The 12,656-nt window shown below is 39.9% G+C and overlaps 1 protein-coding gene across 1 annotated transcript in view; it reads right to left on the reverse strand.

Moving 5' to 3' along the window:
• Window positions 1–12,656, reverse strand: part of LOC133046470 (microtubule-associated serine/threonine-protein kinase 4-like) — a 225,849-nt gene that overhangs the window by 47,354 nt on the left and 165,839 nt on the right. Inside the window, exon 2 of the mRNA XM_061129302.1 lies at window positions 6,033–6,186. Coding sequence (XP_060985285.1) covers window positions 6,033–6,186 — 154 coding nt within the window. The remainder of the gene's footprint in view (window positions 1–6,032; window positions 6,187–12,656) is intronic.

The raw sequence follows: 12,656 nt of genomic DNA on the forward strand, positions 1-12,656 counted from the left end.
GGCATTACAAATATGAAGAAATTCAGAGCACATAGGAGAGTATTCAGATGCAATACTTACTGAATACCAAGGCTACCTGGGCTTCCCTGATGGCTGAGAAGTAACGAATTGCCAATGCAGGAGATGTAGGTTCGATCCCTGGGTCAGGAAGATCCCCTGGAGAAGGAAATGGCAACCTACTCCAGTATTCTTGCCTGGGAAAATCCCACAGAGGAATCTGGTACAGTCCATGGGGCCGGAAGAGTTGGACTGGACTTAGTGACTGAACAACAACTGCAAGGCTACATACAACATAGCTATATTGTATGTAAATGTGCTTTTATCTAAATTTTTTCAGACTTGCCCACTAAGCTCAGGAGGCCTTTAGGATGAGAAACCCATTAAACTCTGCTGCTGCTAAGTCGCCTCAGTCGTGTCCGACTCTGTGCGACCCCATAGACAGCAGCCCACCAGGCTCCACCATCCCTGGGATTCTCCAGGCAAGAACACTGGGGTGGATTGCCTATGCAGCACTTAAAAGAAAATATCCTTCAAGTTAATTTTACAGGAAAGAATGTTTTCTGGGATTGTATGATTTGTTTCTCCCTTCCCTCTTAAAGTAAAACTCATTCTGAAGTGGCTTTTTAAAAAAATGTTTAGATGTTACCTTCAACTGATTTCCACAGTCCACGCAGGAAAAATCTCTCAGTTTTCCCCTCAGATAGAATACAGTGATGCTAACAGTTTTAGAAGTTCTCATTTATACTGTCTACAAAGTTGATCTTATTATAACATGCACATGATGCACATGCACAGATTCCTCTTGGTTTTCTATTCCAAACAACCCAAGTTATGTTTTGAAAAACACAACTCTGCATAAGAGAGAGAACTCTTTCCTCCTTTTCTGACTGTTAAGGCTGCAACACACAGACGTCACACGTATGGAATGCAGACTAGGATTCAGGGCAGTTATTTGCACAGCAAAAAGCCAGGAGTCAAGATTCTGAGCTTCTGCCCTTCATTCTGCGGCTTCCTTGCTGTGAACTGTCAGGCACATTACCACTTAGTCATGCTCAGATTTAAGAACCTGTATAACGATTTGAATAATGCTTCTTTTCCTCATCAGGGGGCTCCAAAGCTCAGTCAATGTTTACATGATGCTTCTGGGTGCCTAGTTAGCAAGCTGTGGGCCATGAAGATATAAAACATCAGCAGACTCAAAAAAAAAAAAAAAAAGCAGGCAGTGATGGGTATGGTAAACTCTAGGTCTGTTGCTGAAATGCCAGCCCTGCATAAAAGGTACTAGTTGTTTTTTCTTCTGATCTACTACTCAAGTCATTCAAAGCTTTAGCTGGGGAAGAAAATGTCAGAAGTTCAATCAAGGGTGTCTGCATGGTAGCATTATGGTCTTACAGTTTTTTCCTTTATGTTGCTCTGTATTTTCTAAACTGTCCACAATGAACATGTATACTTTCTTAATTGAAAAATAGGTAAATGTAAATATTCTAAAGGATGGTGTTTAAAAAGAGAGGAAGGCTAACTATGTCAGACTGAATTACTGGTGCCGATTCTTCATTTCTCCCCAACTGTGTTATATATCTGCATCTTTGCCGAGGTGTCATGGTGGGGAGGGCACGTTTGCTTTGGCCAATAGAAAGTTACAGACATGGCACCAGAAGAGACTTGAAATCTGCCTGTGCAGGTGGATACACATGTCCTTGCTCTTATCTTTTAGAAGGAGAACATAGTACTTTGGGTAGCTGCTGGTTCAAGGAAGAGGAGAGAAAGGTGGAGCAGATCTTGACCTAGCCTGGACCCAGGAAGCCATCACAGCAGAGACCAGGCTAAATCACCCCAAACTCAGCTGACCTGCAGTCATGGGAGAAAGGAAGGAATGTGTACTGTTGTTTTACAGTGAAATTTTGTGGTTATGTAGCATGATCGTTGTCTACCGGTATACCACCTGGTGCCACAGAAAACCTCAGGCACAAAAGTAAGTCATGGATTGAACTGCAGTTTGAGAAAACTTTTTAGAAGATAGGAATTATTTTCCTCCCTCTCATTAAAAATATAATTATTTAATTACAAATATAGTAAGCCCTATGAAAAGTTAATGAGTCCATTCAATACAGAGATTTCACATGAAAAATATATTGAGTCTTTTTCAATGTTAATATTTTTTGCAACATAATTTAATGTTTATGGCTGTTTTCCACTTTATGTGTATACCATATTATGTTTCACCAATATTCTTTTGCCAGATATCTAGATTTTAGATAATTTGCCATCTTTATTATTATTATTAATGGTGCTCTCTAAACATAACTAAGGCAAATTCTCTACACATATTCATGACTATTTCCTTGTGATGAAATCTGAGGAACAGAATGGCTGGGCTAAAGAATATGTAAATTTTAAAGCTTTAATATGGGTGTTAATTGCCTACTTTTAATTTACTTTTGTAATTAATAAACCAGGATCTGTACAGATTGAGTCAGCTCCGGATATAAACTGAGCAAAAATTGTCCAATTAATTGGAAAAAATTACTCCAATCAATCCTGCTGGAACATATTAAAGACCTATTGGGTACCAGCTTATGCAAGGCCCAGGGTAGTGGCTACAAGCATGGACTGTGAGCCACAAAACCTGGGTTCACATCTTGGCATCATCCAGTTCATGATCTTGTGCAACTTACTCAGCTTGTCTGTGCCTCAGTGTTCTCACCTGTAAAGTGGGGATAAGAGTGTCTTCCTTATAAGAGCACAGAGATGTAAGTCAATAAATGTAATTCCCTAAACACTGTGCCTGCCACATAGTAAATCCTTCATGTTAGCTGTCATTAGGGATGAACAGATGAGGAAGATCACAGATCTTCTCAACAACCTAAGAGTTTAGTGAAACTTATAAAGGATAATTGGGTAGCAAAATTTTCAAACTAAATTTTCAGACTCAGTGAAAGTTAGCTTTTCATAAAGTCTTTGCTTCAAAGAAAGCAGTAGAAAACTCCTAAAAGAAAACAAACCTTGGAATAAAACAAAGGTAAACAATAAGGTAAACAAAATAAAGGTAAACAATAGGAAGGTGACTGGTCTTTAAGCTATAGAAGCTGATAGTGCAAATATCTAATACCACAAATTTATGATGGCAAAACCGGTTTGACTAATTTAAATTTAGCAACAAGATCTATCCCAAGGGGAGATCATATGTGACTATTTACAATTGCCTAAAACTAGTGGAAACCATTTTTCTTAATGATCAGAGATGATCTTTCTTCTCTCTTCTCTACTACCTGACACTGGAAAGTGCCTGACACAAAGTAGAAACTCAGGTGATAAAGGTTTCGAACTGATGTTCAAAGCCCAAGTTATCCATCAACTGCAAAAATTCTAAATTCAGTACACTCTGCACACAACACTAATAGCCACCATCCCTAGGCTATGTGCTCTGCATATGTTATTTCATTAAATCCTCAACGAAGCTATCTAAAAGATCAACTAAGAGTGTTTTCTCTTCATATTCTGAAATAATTTCCAAGTGACTGTTTTTTTTAAATGGGCTGATATTCAAGAGGTTTTTTTTTTTTTTCAAAGCTCTTCCAAGGATCACTAAACTTTTTTTTCCCACTAAACATTTTTGAAAATTATCTTACCAAAGATTTAATTACCTAAAATAATTTTATACCAAGCAAAATTACATAAGAAGGCTAGAATTGCTGGAGCTTTTGAGGTTTGTTATTTTAAAATTGGAATCAAGTTCAGTATTTTTTGAAGCCCAAAGGCCAAATTTCATGTTTCAGGTCATGTATTTGTAATACTTTTGCATTATTTGAAAGTGTTAAGCAAACTGCTTTGGCAAAAATTGGAGAGAACCCTTACTCCTTCCCTCCTATTGATCAAAAGTAGTTTAACTAAAGTTAAGTAAATTTCCTAAGTGAAATTAGTAAGCAAGGGGTGAGTCTTTGAAGCTCTAAGATTCCATATCCTCCCCTAAGAAACTAAGAGTTATACTAAACCTTTAGGATATCCTACTTTTAAAAAAAAATCTGCATTTATAGAAATGAAAGTCAAGAAAAATGTCCTAGTATGCATTAGAAGAACATCAGTAAAACTCCAGTGTGAACATTTTCTTAATGTTAGTGAAGTACAGCAATTTTTTGAATTTTTTTCCCCTTGGTCTGAGGTCAGTTTCACCCTCGATCCCAGCAGTGTGCCCATACTGGGTCACATGTTCTAGACTGATCATGATATAGAAGCATTTTTGTTTCCAGAAATTTCATCTCCAAAACTCAAAATCCATAATGTTCCAAAAAAACAACTCAACTTATTTTTGAGGTCACTTATAAACTGGCAAGCAAGACTATCACTCATAGAGAAAACTTTGTGTGAAGGTTTCAAAAACAATAAAGTTTCCCCCAAAATATCTATATTTAGAGGGAAAAGCACTCAGAATGAATAGAAATCTAACTTTCAGTGATTTAAAATTAAGTTTAATAACATGAATATTTATATGGGAAGTTATTTTTTTAAAACATACTTTAAGTTATTTTAATTTTAATTTTAAAATTTTTAATTTATCTTTCAAGTTAATAAAAGTTATTTATAGATTTAGGGATTTTAGCTTTTCAATTAATTTAACAACACAAGTTAAAAACAGGGGAAAGAAAAAAATGGGTGAAAGATCTGAACAGGCATTTCACAAAAGGAAAAATACAAATGTCCAATCAGCACATGAAAAGATGTTTGACATCATTTAGTCATCAAGAAAATATAAATTAAAACCAGAATGTGATAGAACTACTTTCCCACTAAAATGGCTAAAACTAAAAAGCCTAGCAATACCACAGGTGGTTAAGAATGCAGAGTAATTAGCTCACCTGTTGGTGGTGGGAAAGTAAAAATAAATCACTTTGGAAACAGTTTGGCAGTTTCTTATAAAATTCAACATATGCTACAGATACAGCTAATAACATGTACGTGAGTGCATCCTCAGTCACTTCAGTCATGTCTGACTCTTTGCAACTCTATGGACTGTAGCCTGCCAGGATCCTCTGTCCATGGGATTCTCCAAGCAAGAATACTGGAGAGGGTTGCCATTTCTTTTCCACTAACAATGTGGATGAATGTTAAAAACATACTGAACGAAAGCAGACACAAAAAAACATGTACCACATGATTCCATTAATATGGACAAAAGCAGAGAGTTGCCTGGGCGCAGGGAAGGGATGCAGGGAATGTTTTATATCTTGATTTTGGTTGTAGTTCCAAAATCAAGATATTTTGGTAAATAACTTTGCTAAACCCAACCACATGTGCACTTAGAATGAATACATCTAATATGTAAATTACACTTCAGTCAAGATTACTAATCTAATCCTCAATTTAACTGCTCTCTGAATTGGATTAGATTTTACCACATGGTCTGTGGAGGGGCAGGTACCCCCTCAAGGGGCTGATGCTCACACATGGAACTCTGCTGTCATCGGGGACCCTCTACACTCATCTCTACCTCTCCATGGGGACTGGTTCCAGGGCTCCCACAGATACCCAATCCACAGATGCTCAAGTCCCTTATATAAAATGGCATAGTATTTGTTTATCAACTATGCACATCCTACTGGATAATGTAAGCCACATTTAGATTACTCATAATACCTGATACAATATAAATATAATGTAAATAGTCATCAGCAGACAGCAAACTCAAGTTTTGCTTTAGGGAACTTTCTAGAATTTAAAATATATATATTTTTCATCTGCAGGTGGTTGAATCTGTGGGTTCAGAACCCAAGGATATGGAGGGTTGACTGTACTAGAAAGTTGTTTAGTTGTTTGGTCGTGTCCGACTATCTGCCAGGCTGCTCTATCCATGGGATTCTCCAGGCAAGAATACTGGAGTGGGTTGCCATTCCCTTTTCCAGGGAATCATCCTGACCCAGGGATCAAACCCGGGTCTGCCACATTTCAGGCAGATTCTTTACCATAAGGGTCACCAGCGAAGCCCGTACTGTCTAAACACAATTTCATCTCTTAAGCAGGTCACTCACGCAACTCACCAGTTAGAGCACCTCCCAGACTCCCCCGTCGCAGTTGTCTTCCATCCTCACTCAGCTGTCTTTTAAACTTCAACGACTTCCCAGGGCCAGGAGCCACGTCTGGGTTGCTGCATTTCCGAAATGGCATGGGCGGAGGGGATAATATGTGATCAAGCTGCGGAGGAAAGGATAGTGGCATCACTTGCTGGGAATGAATGAAAGACCCCCGCCGCCGGCACACTTCCTTCTTTGCCTTCTCTAAATCTCTCTCCCCCAGCCCTGGTTTAGAGACTCCGGGGCTCCACTGTTGAGTCTTCCCTCTGAAAGAGTATCTGGCTGGCTGCAAAATCTCCACCACAGTGTTTTTCAAGCTGCGGGCCATGGTGTATTAGTGGGTTATGAAATCAAGTTAGTAGGTTGTGACTAGTATTTTTTAGTGCAACAGAACAGAAATGATCAGAGTCCAAGGAAGGAAGGAAAAGAATTGTTACATGAAATGTATACATTATACATGGGTGTGTGTGTATCCAGAGTCATTATGTAAAATATGTCCTTTCATGTGCCAAGGACTGCATGCTGAAGCTCTAATACTTTGGCCACCTGATGTGAAGAACCAACTCACAGGAAAAGACTGTGATGCTGGGAAAGATTGAAGGCAGGAGGAGAAGGGGACGAAAGAGGATGAGATGGTTGAATGGCATCACTGACTCAAGGGACATGAGTTTGAGCAAACTCCAGGAGATAGGGAAGGACAGGGAAGTCTGGCATGCTGCAGTCCAGGGGGTCACAAAGAGTTGGACATGACTTAGTGATTGAACATCAACAACATGGGCCATGATCCCCTGTAAAAAATGAAGAATATTGCTCTATAGATTCTAGGGAGAATCCACAGGTCACTTCTCTGGTTGTTCACAAAAAAATTCACAGGCTTTTGGTGCCCACAAATATATGAAGGGAAGGGAAATTTCTAAGCACCAGAGCCCTTAGCGGAAATCAATACATCTCTAGATCACTTTATAGTTTCTTAAAAGAAAATCTGTCACAAGAGTCAGAGAAACCAAAGTTACTTCAAAAGACAGTTTTCTACAAAAGAATCCCTTGTGTCACAACACTTATTTCAAGATCTGTCCTGCTTTCACAAAAAAACCTTTCATACTTGAATAGTGCCCTATGTTTTTAAATGGTTTCCTCCAAGTAAGTATATATGCATATATGTGTGTCTGGATAGTTATTAAAAATATTCCTGAGCCCTAAATATTCCCGAGTCCCATAGACTCAGAGAGTTATTAAGAATGAAAATGAATTAAAAAGATATTCATGGATATTCCAACTACCACAGAAAAGAGTCAACTTCATAGAAATTTAAAAACAAGAAGAGTTGGGTAGCATTGCTCAAAGCCAGACATTTTAAGGGCCTCTTCACTAAGATGGATAAGGATAAGAGGCTTATGAAAGCTTCCTGAGAAGACTGACTGAGGGGGAAACTGGGTCTTGTTCTGATGGGCGGGGCCATGCTCAGTAAATCTTTAATCCCATTTTCTGTTGATGGGCAGGGCTGTGTTTCCTCCCTGTTGTTTGACCCGAGGCCAAACTTTGGTGGAGGTGATGAAGATGATGGTGACCTTCTTCAAAAGGGCACACACCACACTCAGTGCCTTGGACCCTGCAGCAGGCCACTGCCAACCCACGAGTCTGCTGGAGACCCTGGACACTCACGGGCAAGTCTGGGTCAGTCTCTTGTGGGGCCACAATTATGAAATTAAAAGATGCTTGTTCCTTGGAGGGAAAGCTATAATCAACCTAGACAGCATATGAAAAAGCAGAGACATTACTTTGCCAACAAAGGTCCGTCTAGTCAAAGCTATGGTTTTTCCAGTGGTCATGTATGGATGTGAGAGCTGGACTATAAAGAAAGCTGAGCCCTGAAGAATTGATGCTTTTGAACTGTGGTGTTGGAGAAGACTCTTGAGAGTCCCTTGGACTGCAAGGAGATCCAACCAGCCCATCCTAAAGGAGATCAGTCCTGGGTGTTCATTGGAAGGACTGATGCTGAAGCTGAAACTCCAATACACTGGCCACCTGACGCGAAGAAATGACTCACTAGAAAAGACCCTGATGCTGGGAAAGAATGAAGGCAGGAGAAGAAGGGGCCAACAGACGATAAGATGATTGGATGGCATCACTGACTTGATGGACATGAGTTTGAGCAAGCTCCGGGAGTTGGTGATGGACAGGGAAGCCTGGTGTGCTGTAGTCCATGGGGTCACAAAGAGTTAGACACGACTAAGCAACTGAACCGAACTGAACTCACTAAGATATGTCTTGTTTTCTTGGGTAGAAAGAAGGTCATCTGCTTATACCTGTCAGAGATTTTCAGATTAAGACTCTCATGGATGTATTCATAGGAAAAATAAATCAGGGATGAGGTCATTTATGTGTCTGACTACACAATGCAGCATATTCAAAACCATGGCAAAAACAAAAAGTGACCTTGCCTATGAGTTACTCCTCTCAAGCTGGTTAAGATGAAGTAGATTCAATTCAGTTCAGTTCAGTTGCTCAGTCGTGTCCAACTCTTTGCGACCCCATGGACTGCAGCATGCCAGGCCTCCCTGTCCATCGCCAACTCCTGAAATTTACTCAAACTCATGTCGATTGAGTCGGTGATGCCATCCAACCATAGATTACGCTCACTCAACTATTACATGATGTCAACTCTCCCTCAAGCTCGGCTGTACTCCTTGATAACACAGAACAACTGGATTTCAAGCACTTGCCAATAAGTACCATCTGAAATTCACTGCCAATCAGTATTTTAGTACATTTCATTGCTATCTAGTAATTCAGTGAGAGGTCCTCAAACTAGTGGTGCATCCACTCCAGGATCTTCCCTGACCAGCAGGGAAAAGGAATTACAGATTATATTTCTGGACATATTTGTTCCTTTGCTGTTCATTTCATTGGTGTCCTACTTAGGAGGGCCTCCAAGGACACTCCAATTTCTGTCTAGTCTTAGACACTTTGCCCTTAAACCTTATGGACAATGAAATGTAGCAAGGGCACCTTAGACAGTGAGACATCAGCTACTAGAAAATGCAGAACGCAGTCTGGGTTCCAAATGCAGTCGGTCCGTTACACAGTGCGGAGGTTGATTCTGCCTCCTTCTTGGCTCCATTTATAGCCTTATCCCAGTTGTTTTTTCTTTTTTCTGCCAATAGTTTGGGGAAATTTAAGCAAATCTACAACAGAAAAGTTTAATACAATGAACACCATATTCCCTTGACGAGTGGTGAATTGCTAACCTTGTTCTCCCTCTCTCTCCCTTTCTCTTTCATGCACCAATCCCACAGTAGAGTTAGTTGCAGACATTGTGAATTTCTACCCCTCAATACTTCAGCCTGTCTCTTCTAAGAACAGAAGAGGCCATTCTCTTAAATTCTCTTGCCTTGTATTGTATGTATTCATATGTCATGAGTCTTTCCTTTTCTAAGGGAAGTTTAAATACTAGGAATAAGACAAAATATCATGCAGACTTAATCTGCTTTTACACTGAAAGCAGAGCTTGCAGCCACAAGGTGGCAATGTGTCATAGACATTCAATAAAATGCTCCATAATCCCTACTATTTGTATAAATGCACCAGTAACCCCTCAGAATAACCAAGTAAGTTAGGGTTCCTCCCATTTTGTCATTTTCTCTTAATTACTAGTGGTAGCTGCATAAAATACACATATTTATTGTTTAAGGTTCATCAACTTCTGCTACTTATTTTTCAGCTGAAGTTAAAATTTTCAGCTTGTGGAATTATAATTAATTTCTCTGGGGAAGACTGTTATATCGCCAATTAACAGAGGGTGAAAAAATAGCAGAAGAAAGAAGATAATTCCTAAGGAGGAATTATGTGATTTCCTTACATGTTTCCAACAAAGCCATAAGAGACATGAAAAAATGAAGAAGAAAGAGAAGGAAATCAAGGAGAGAGTGTTGGTAAATAAAATCCATTTCATCACATATAGAATCATAAGCTATTAGTCCATAAGCCCAAGTTTTTCATCAGAATCACAACCCCAAGAGGAGGGTATTATTTTTTAAATCTGGCAAAATCGAGGTGGTGAACAGTGAGCACTGCAAATGTTTCCAACACAGTAAAAGCAGAAAAACCTATAAGCATTGTGCCATATTCCAGGATCCCATTTCCTTCCTCACCTCAAATCACACTCCCAGCAGGGCTCTCTCTAAATACATCATTTTTCCAAACTTGCTGTGCTGTTAGTGGCTCTAGTTTTCTTTCTACAATTAGTCAAAGCTTCTCAAAATGGTCCACTACAGCCTTGCAATATATTTTTCATTTTTGTCCGGTTTCAAACACTCATGATCCCTTTAAAAACAATTCATCAGACCCTGGAGCTTACGGCAGACATTTAACATATCACTTCGGACATTGCCCTCTGAATGATTTCAGTTTAATGTTTTCCAAAGTCTCCATACTACAAGGAATTCAACTGAAAACAGAGGGTATCTCTTCAACTTTCACTCATGTTCAAGGACATCTAAGCCAGCACTTGTCACACTTGCTCCAAACATTTCTAATTTCCCTCTCCAAGTAGTCAGTGGACTCCTAGAAAGCCAGCCCCTTCTTTCTTGTCACATACTCACCTAACACGCTGCTAGCCACAAAGTATCCCGGATTTTTGAAGTGCATTCTCCAGGAACAGGTTCCATTCATCTGTCAAGGGACACTTAGGTTGCTTCCATGTTTTGGCTATTGTAAGTAGTGCTGCCATGAATGTTGGGGTGCATGTATCTTTTCAACGTAAGAGTATTTTTCTTTTCTGTGTATATGCCAAGGAGTAGGACAGCTGGATCATATGATAAATATTTTGTTTCTTTAAGGAAACTCCGTACTGTTTCCCATGGTGGCTGCACTAATTTACATTCCACCGGCAGTGCAGGAATCTTTTTTTTCCCACACCTTCTCCAGTATTTATATTATTTGTAGTCTTTTTGATGATGGCCATTCTGACTGGTGTGAGGTGATAGATACCTCATTGTAGTTTTGATTTGCATATCATTAATAATTTTGCTAATAGTCTGTCATGGGACACATATATTTTAGAGAACAAATACACAACTACTGCAAGTCTGATACAGACTTGGGGGAAAGTTTCCAAAATTACCAGTCCTACAGAAGCACTAATCACCAAAAATCTACATCAATTTTCTATATTGATCATCTCCACCCATTGCTTGCGGTTTTACAAGTATTAGGCTGAGTAAAACAGAAGAGTCCACCACAATTACACTATGGCTTCTGCCATCAGTAAAGATGAATTAAAGGCCAATTATTTACCAGATTCAGTCTTACCACTTTGTTTAGTGTCTCTGCCATCACCATCACCATCATCTCCAAACACAAACCATGGATTTATTCTTCTATGGCTATACACTATAGTTTTTCATCCATTTGTTTCTCAAAAGGCATGTTACAACTTTTGATGAACATTGAATTTGCAGCCTTCTTAACTGACAGTTTTCTCCAAACTCATCTCCTGACACTTTCCTGCCCAAACATACAGGTTCTCTCATTTACACATGTTCACATAGCCATCATTATTTAGAAAGTAAAGAGATTATTCCAACTTTAGTAAATGGCAACTCCTTCTGTCTAGCTTCTTAAGTCACAAACCTTACACTTGCTCTAAACTTCTCTTTCTTACTCCATAGCCAATGAGGAAATCCCCTAACTCAACCTCTGAAATATATCCAGAACCCAATCACATCACCATTTCTACTGGTGCCACTCCTATCTCTGCCTTCCAGATCTCTCCCAATAAATCTGATAGCCTCCCAATAAATCTGCTTCCATCCTACTTTCAGCACAGCTGCCAGTGACCCTTGTAAAACGTAAGCCAGATGCTCCAGATCCTCTTCTTGGAGTCCTTTCCTGACTTCCCCTCTACCCAAAACAACATCCTAGGTCTTGACAATGCCCTCCAAGGTCCTGCCACCTCTGCCCTCCTCTCTCTGATCCCAGCTCCTGCTCCTCCACTCACTCCACTCCCGTTTGTTGCTGGGCCTGAAAAGCCCCAGGCATCTTTCCATTCATGACTTTACACCCATCACTTCCTATATCTGGGATGCACTGCAGATACTAGCCACCATGCACCCCCAATCCTCCAGGTCTCTATTCAAAGGTTACTGTTTTTTTGGAGGGGGGAAGGCTTTCTAATTGCCCTGTGTAAATGTGTTACTGAATGCAAGTTTGAGTGCCCCACGTATGGTGAAGTCAAACAAATGGAAACATCAGAGTTTGGAGCAGAGAGAGGTTTGTTGTGGGGCCAAACTAGGAGAATGGGTGGCTTGTGTTCAAAAAACCCGAACTCACTGAAGGGTTTCAGCAAAGCATTTTTAAAGAGAAGATGAGGGCGGGGCATCCCAGGGTTTATCATCTGCCCATGCACAAGTCTTTGACTGGTCGATGATGATCAATCCTTAGGCAGCAGAAGGTTGGGGGCTAGGTGCTCATGATCATTAAGCAAGACTTTCTTCCCTTTCCTGCAGAAAAAGTCAGGAATATACATCGGATACTACTATCTAGGTGGGGCTTCCCTGGTGGCTCAGTGGTAAAGAATCCACCTGCAATACA

Source organism: Dama dama, chromosome 25 (assembly GCF_033118175.1).
Source record: "Dama dama isolate Ldn47 chromosome 25, ASM3311817v1, whole genome shotgun sequence".
Lineage (NCBI taxonomy): Eukaryota > Metazoa > Chordata > Mammalia > Artiodactyla > Cervidae > Dama > Dama dama.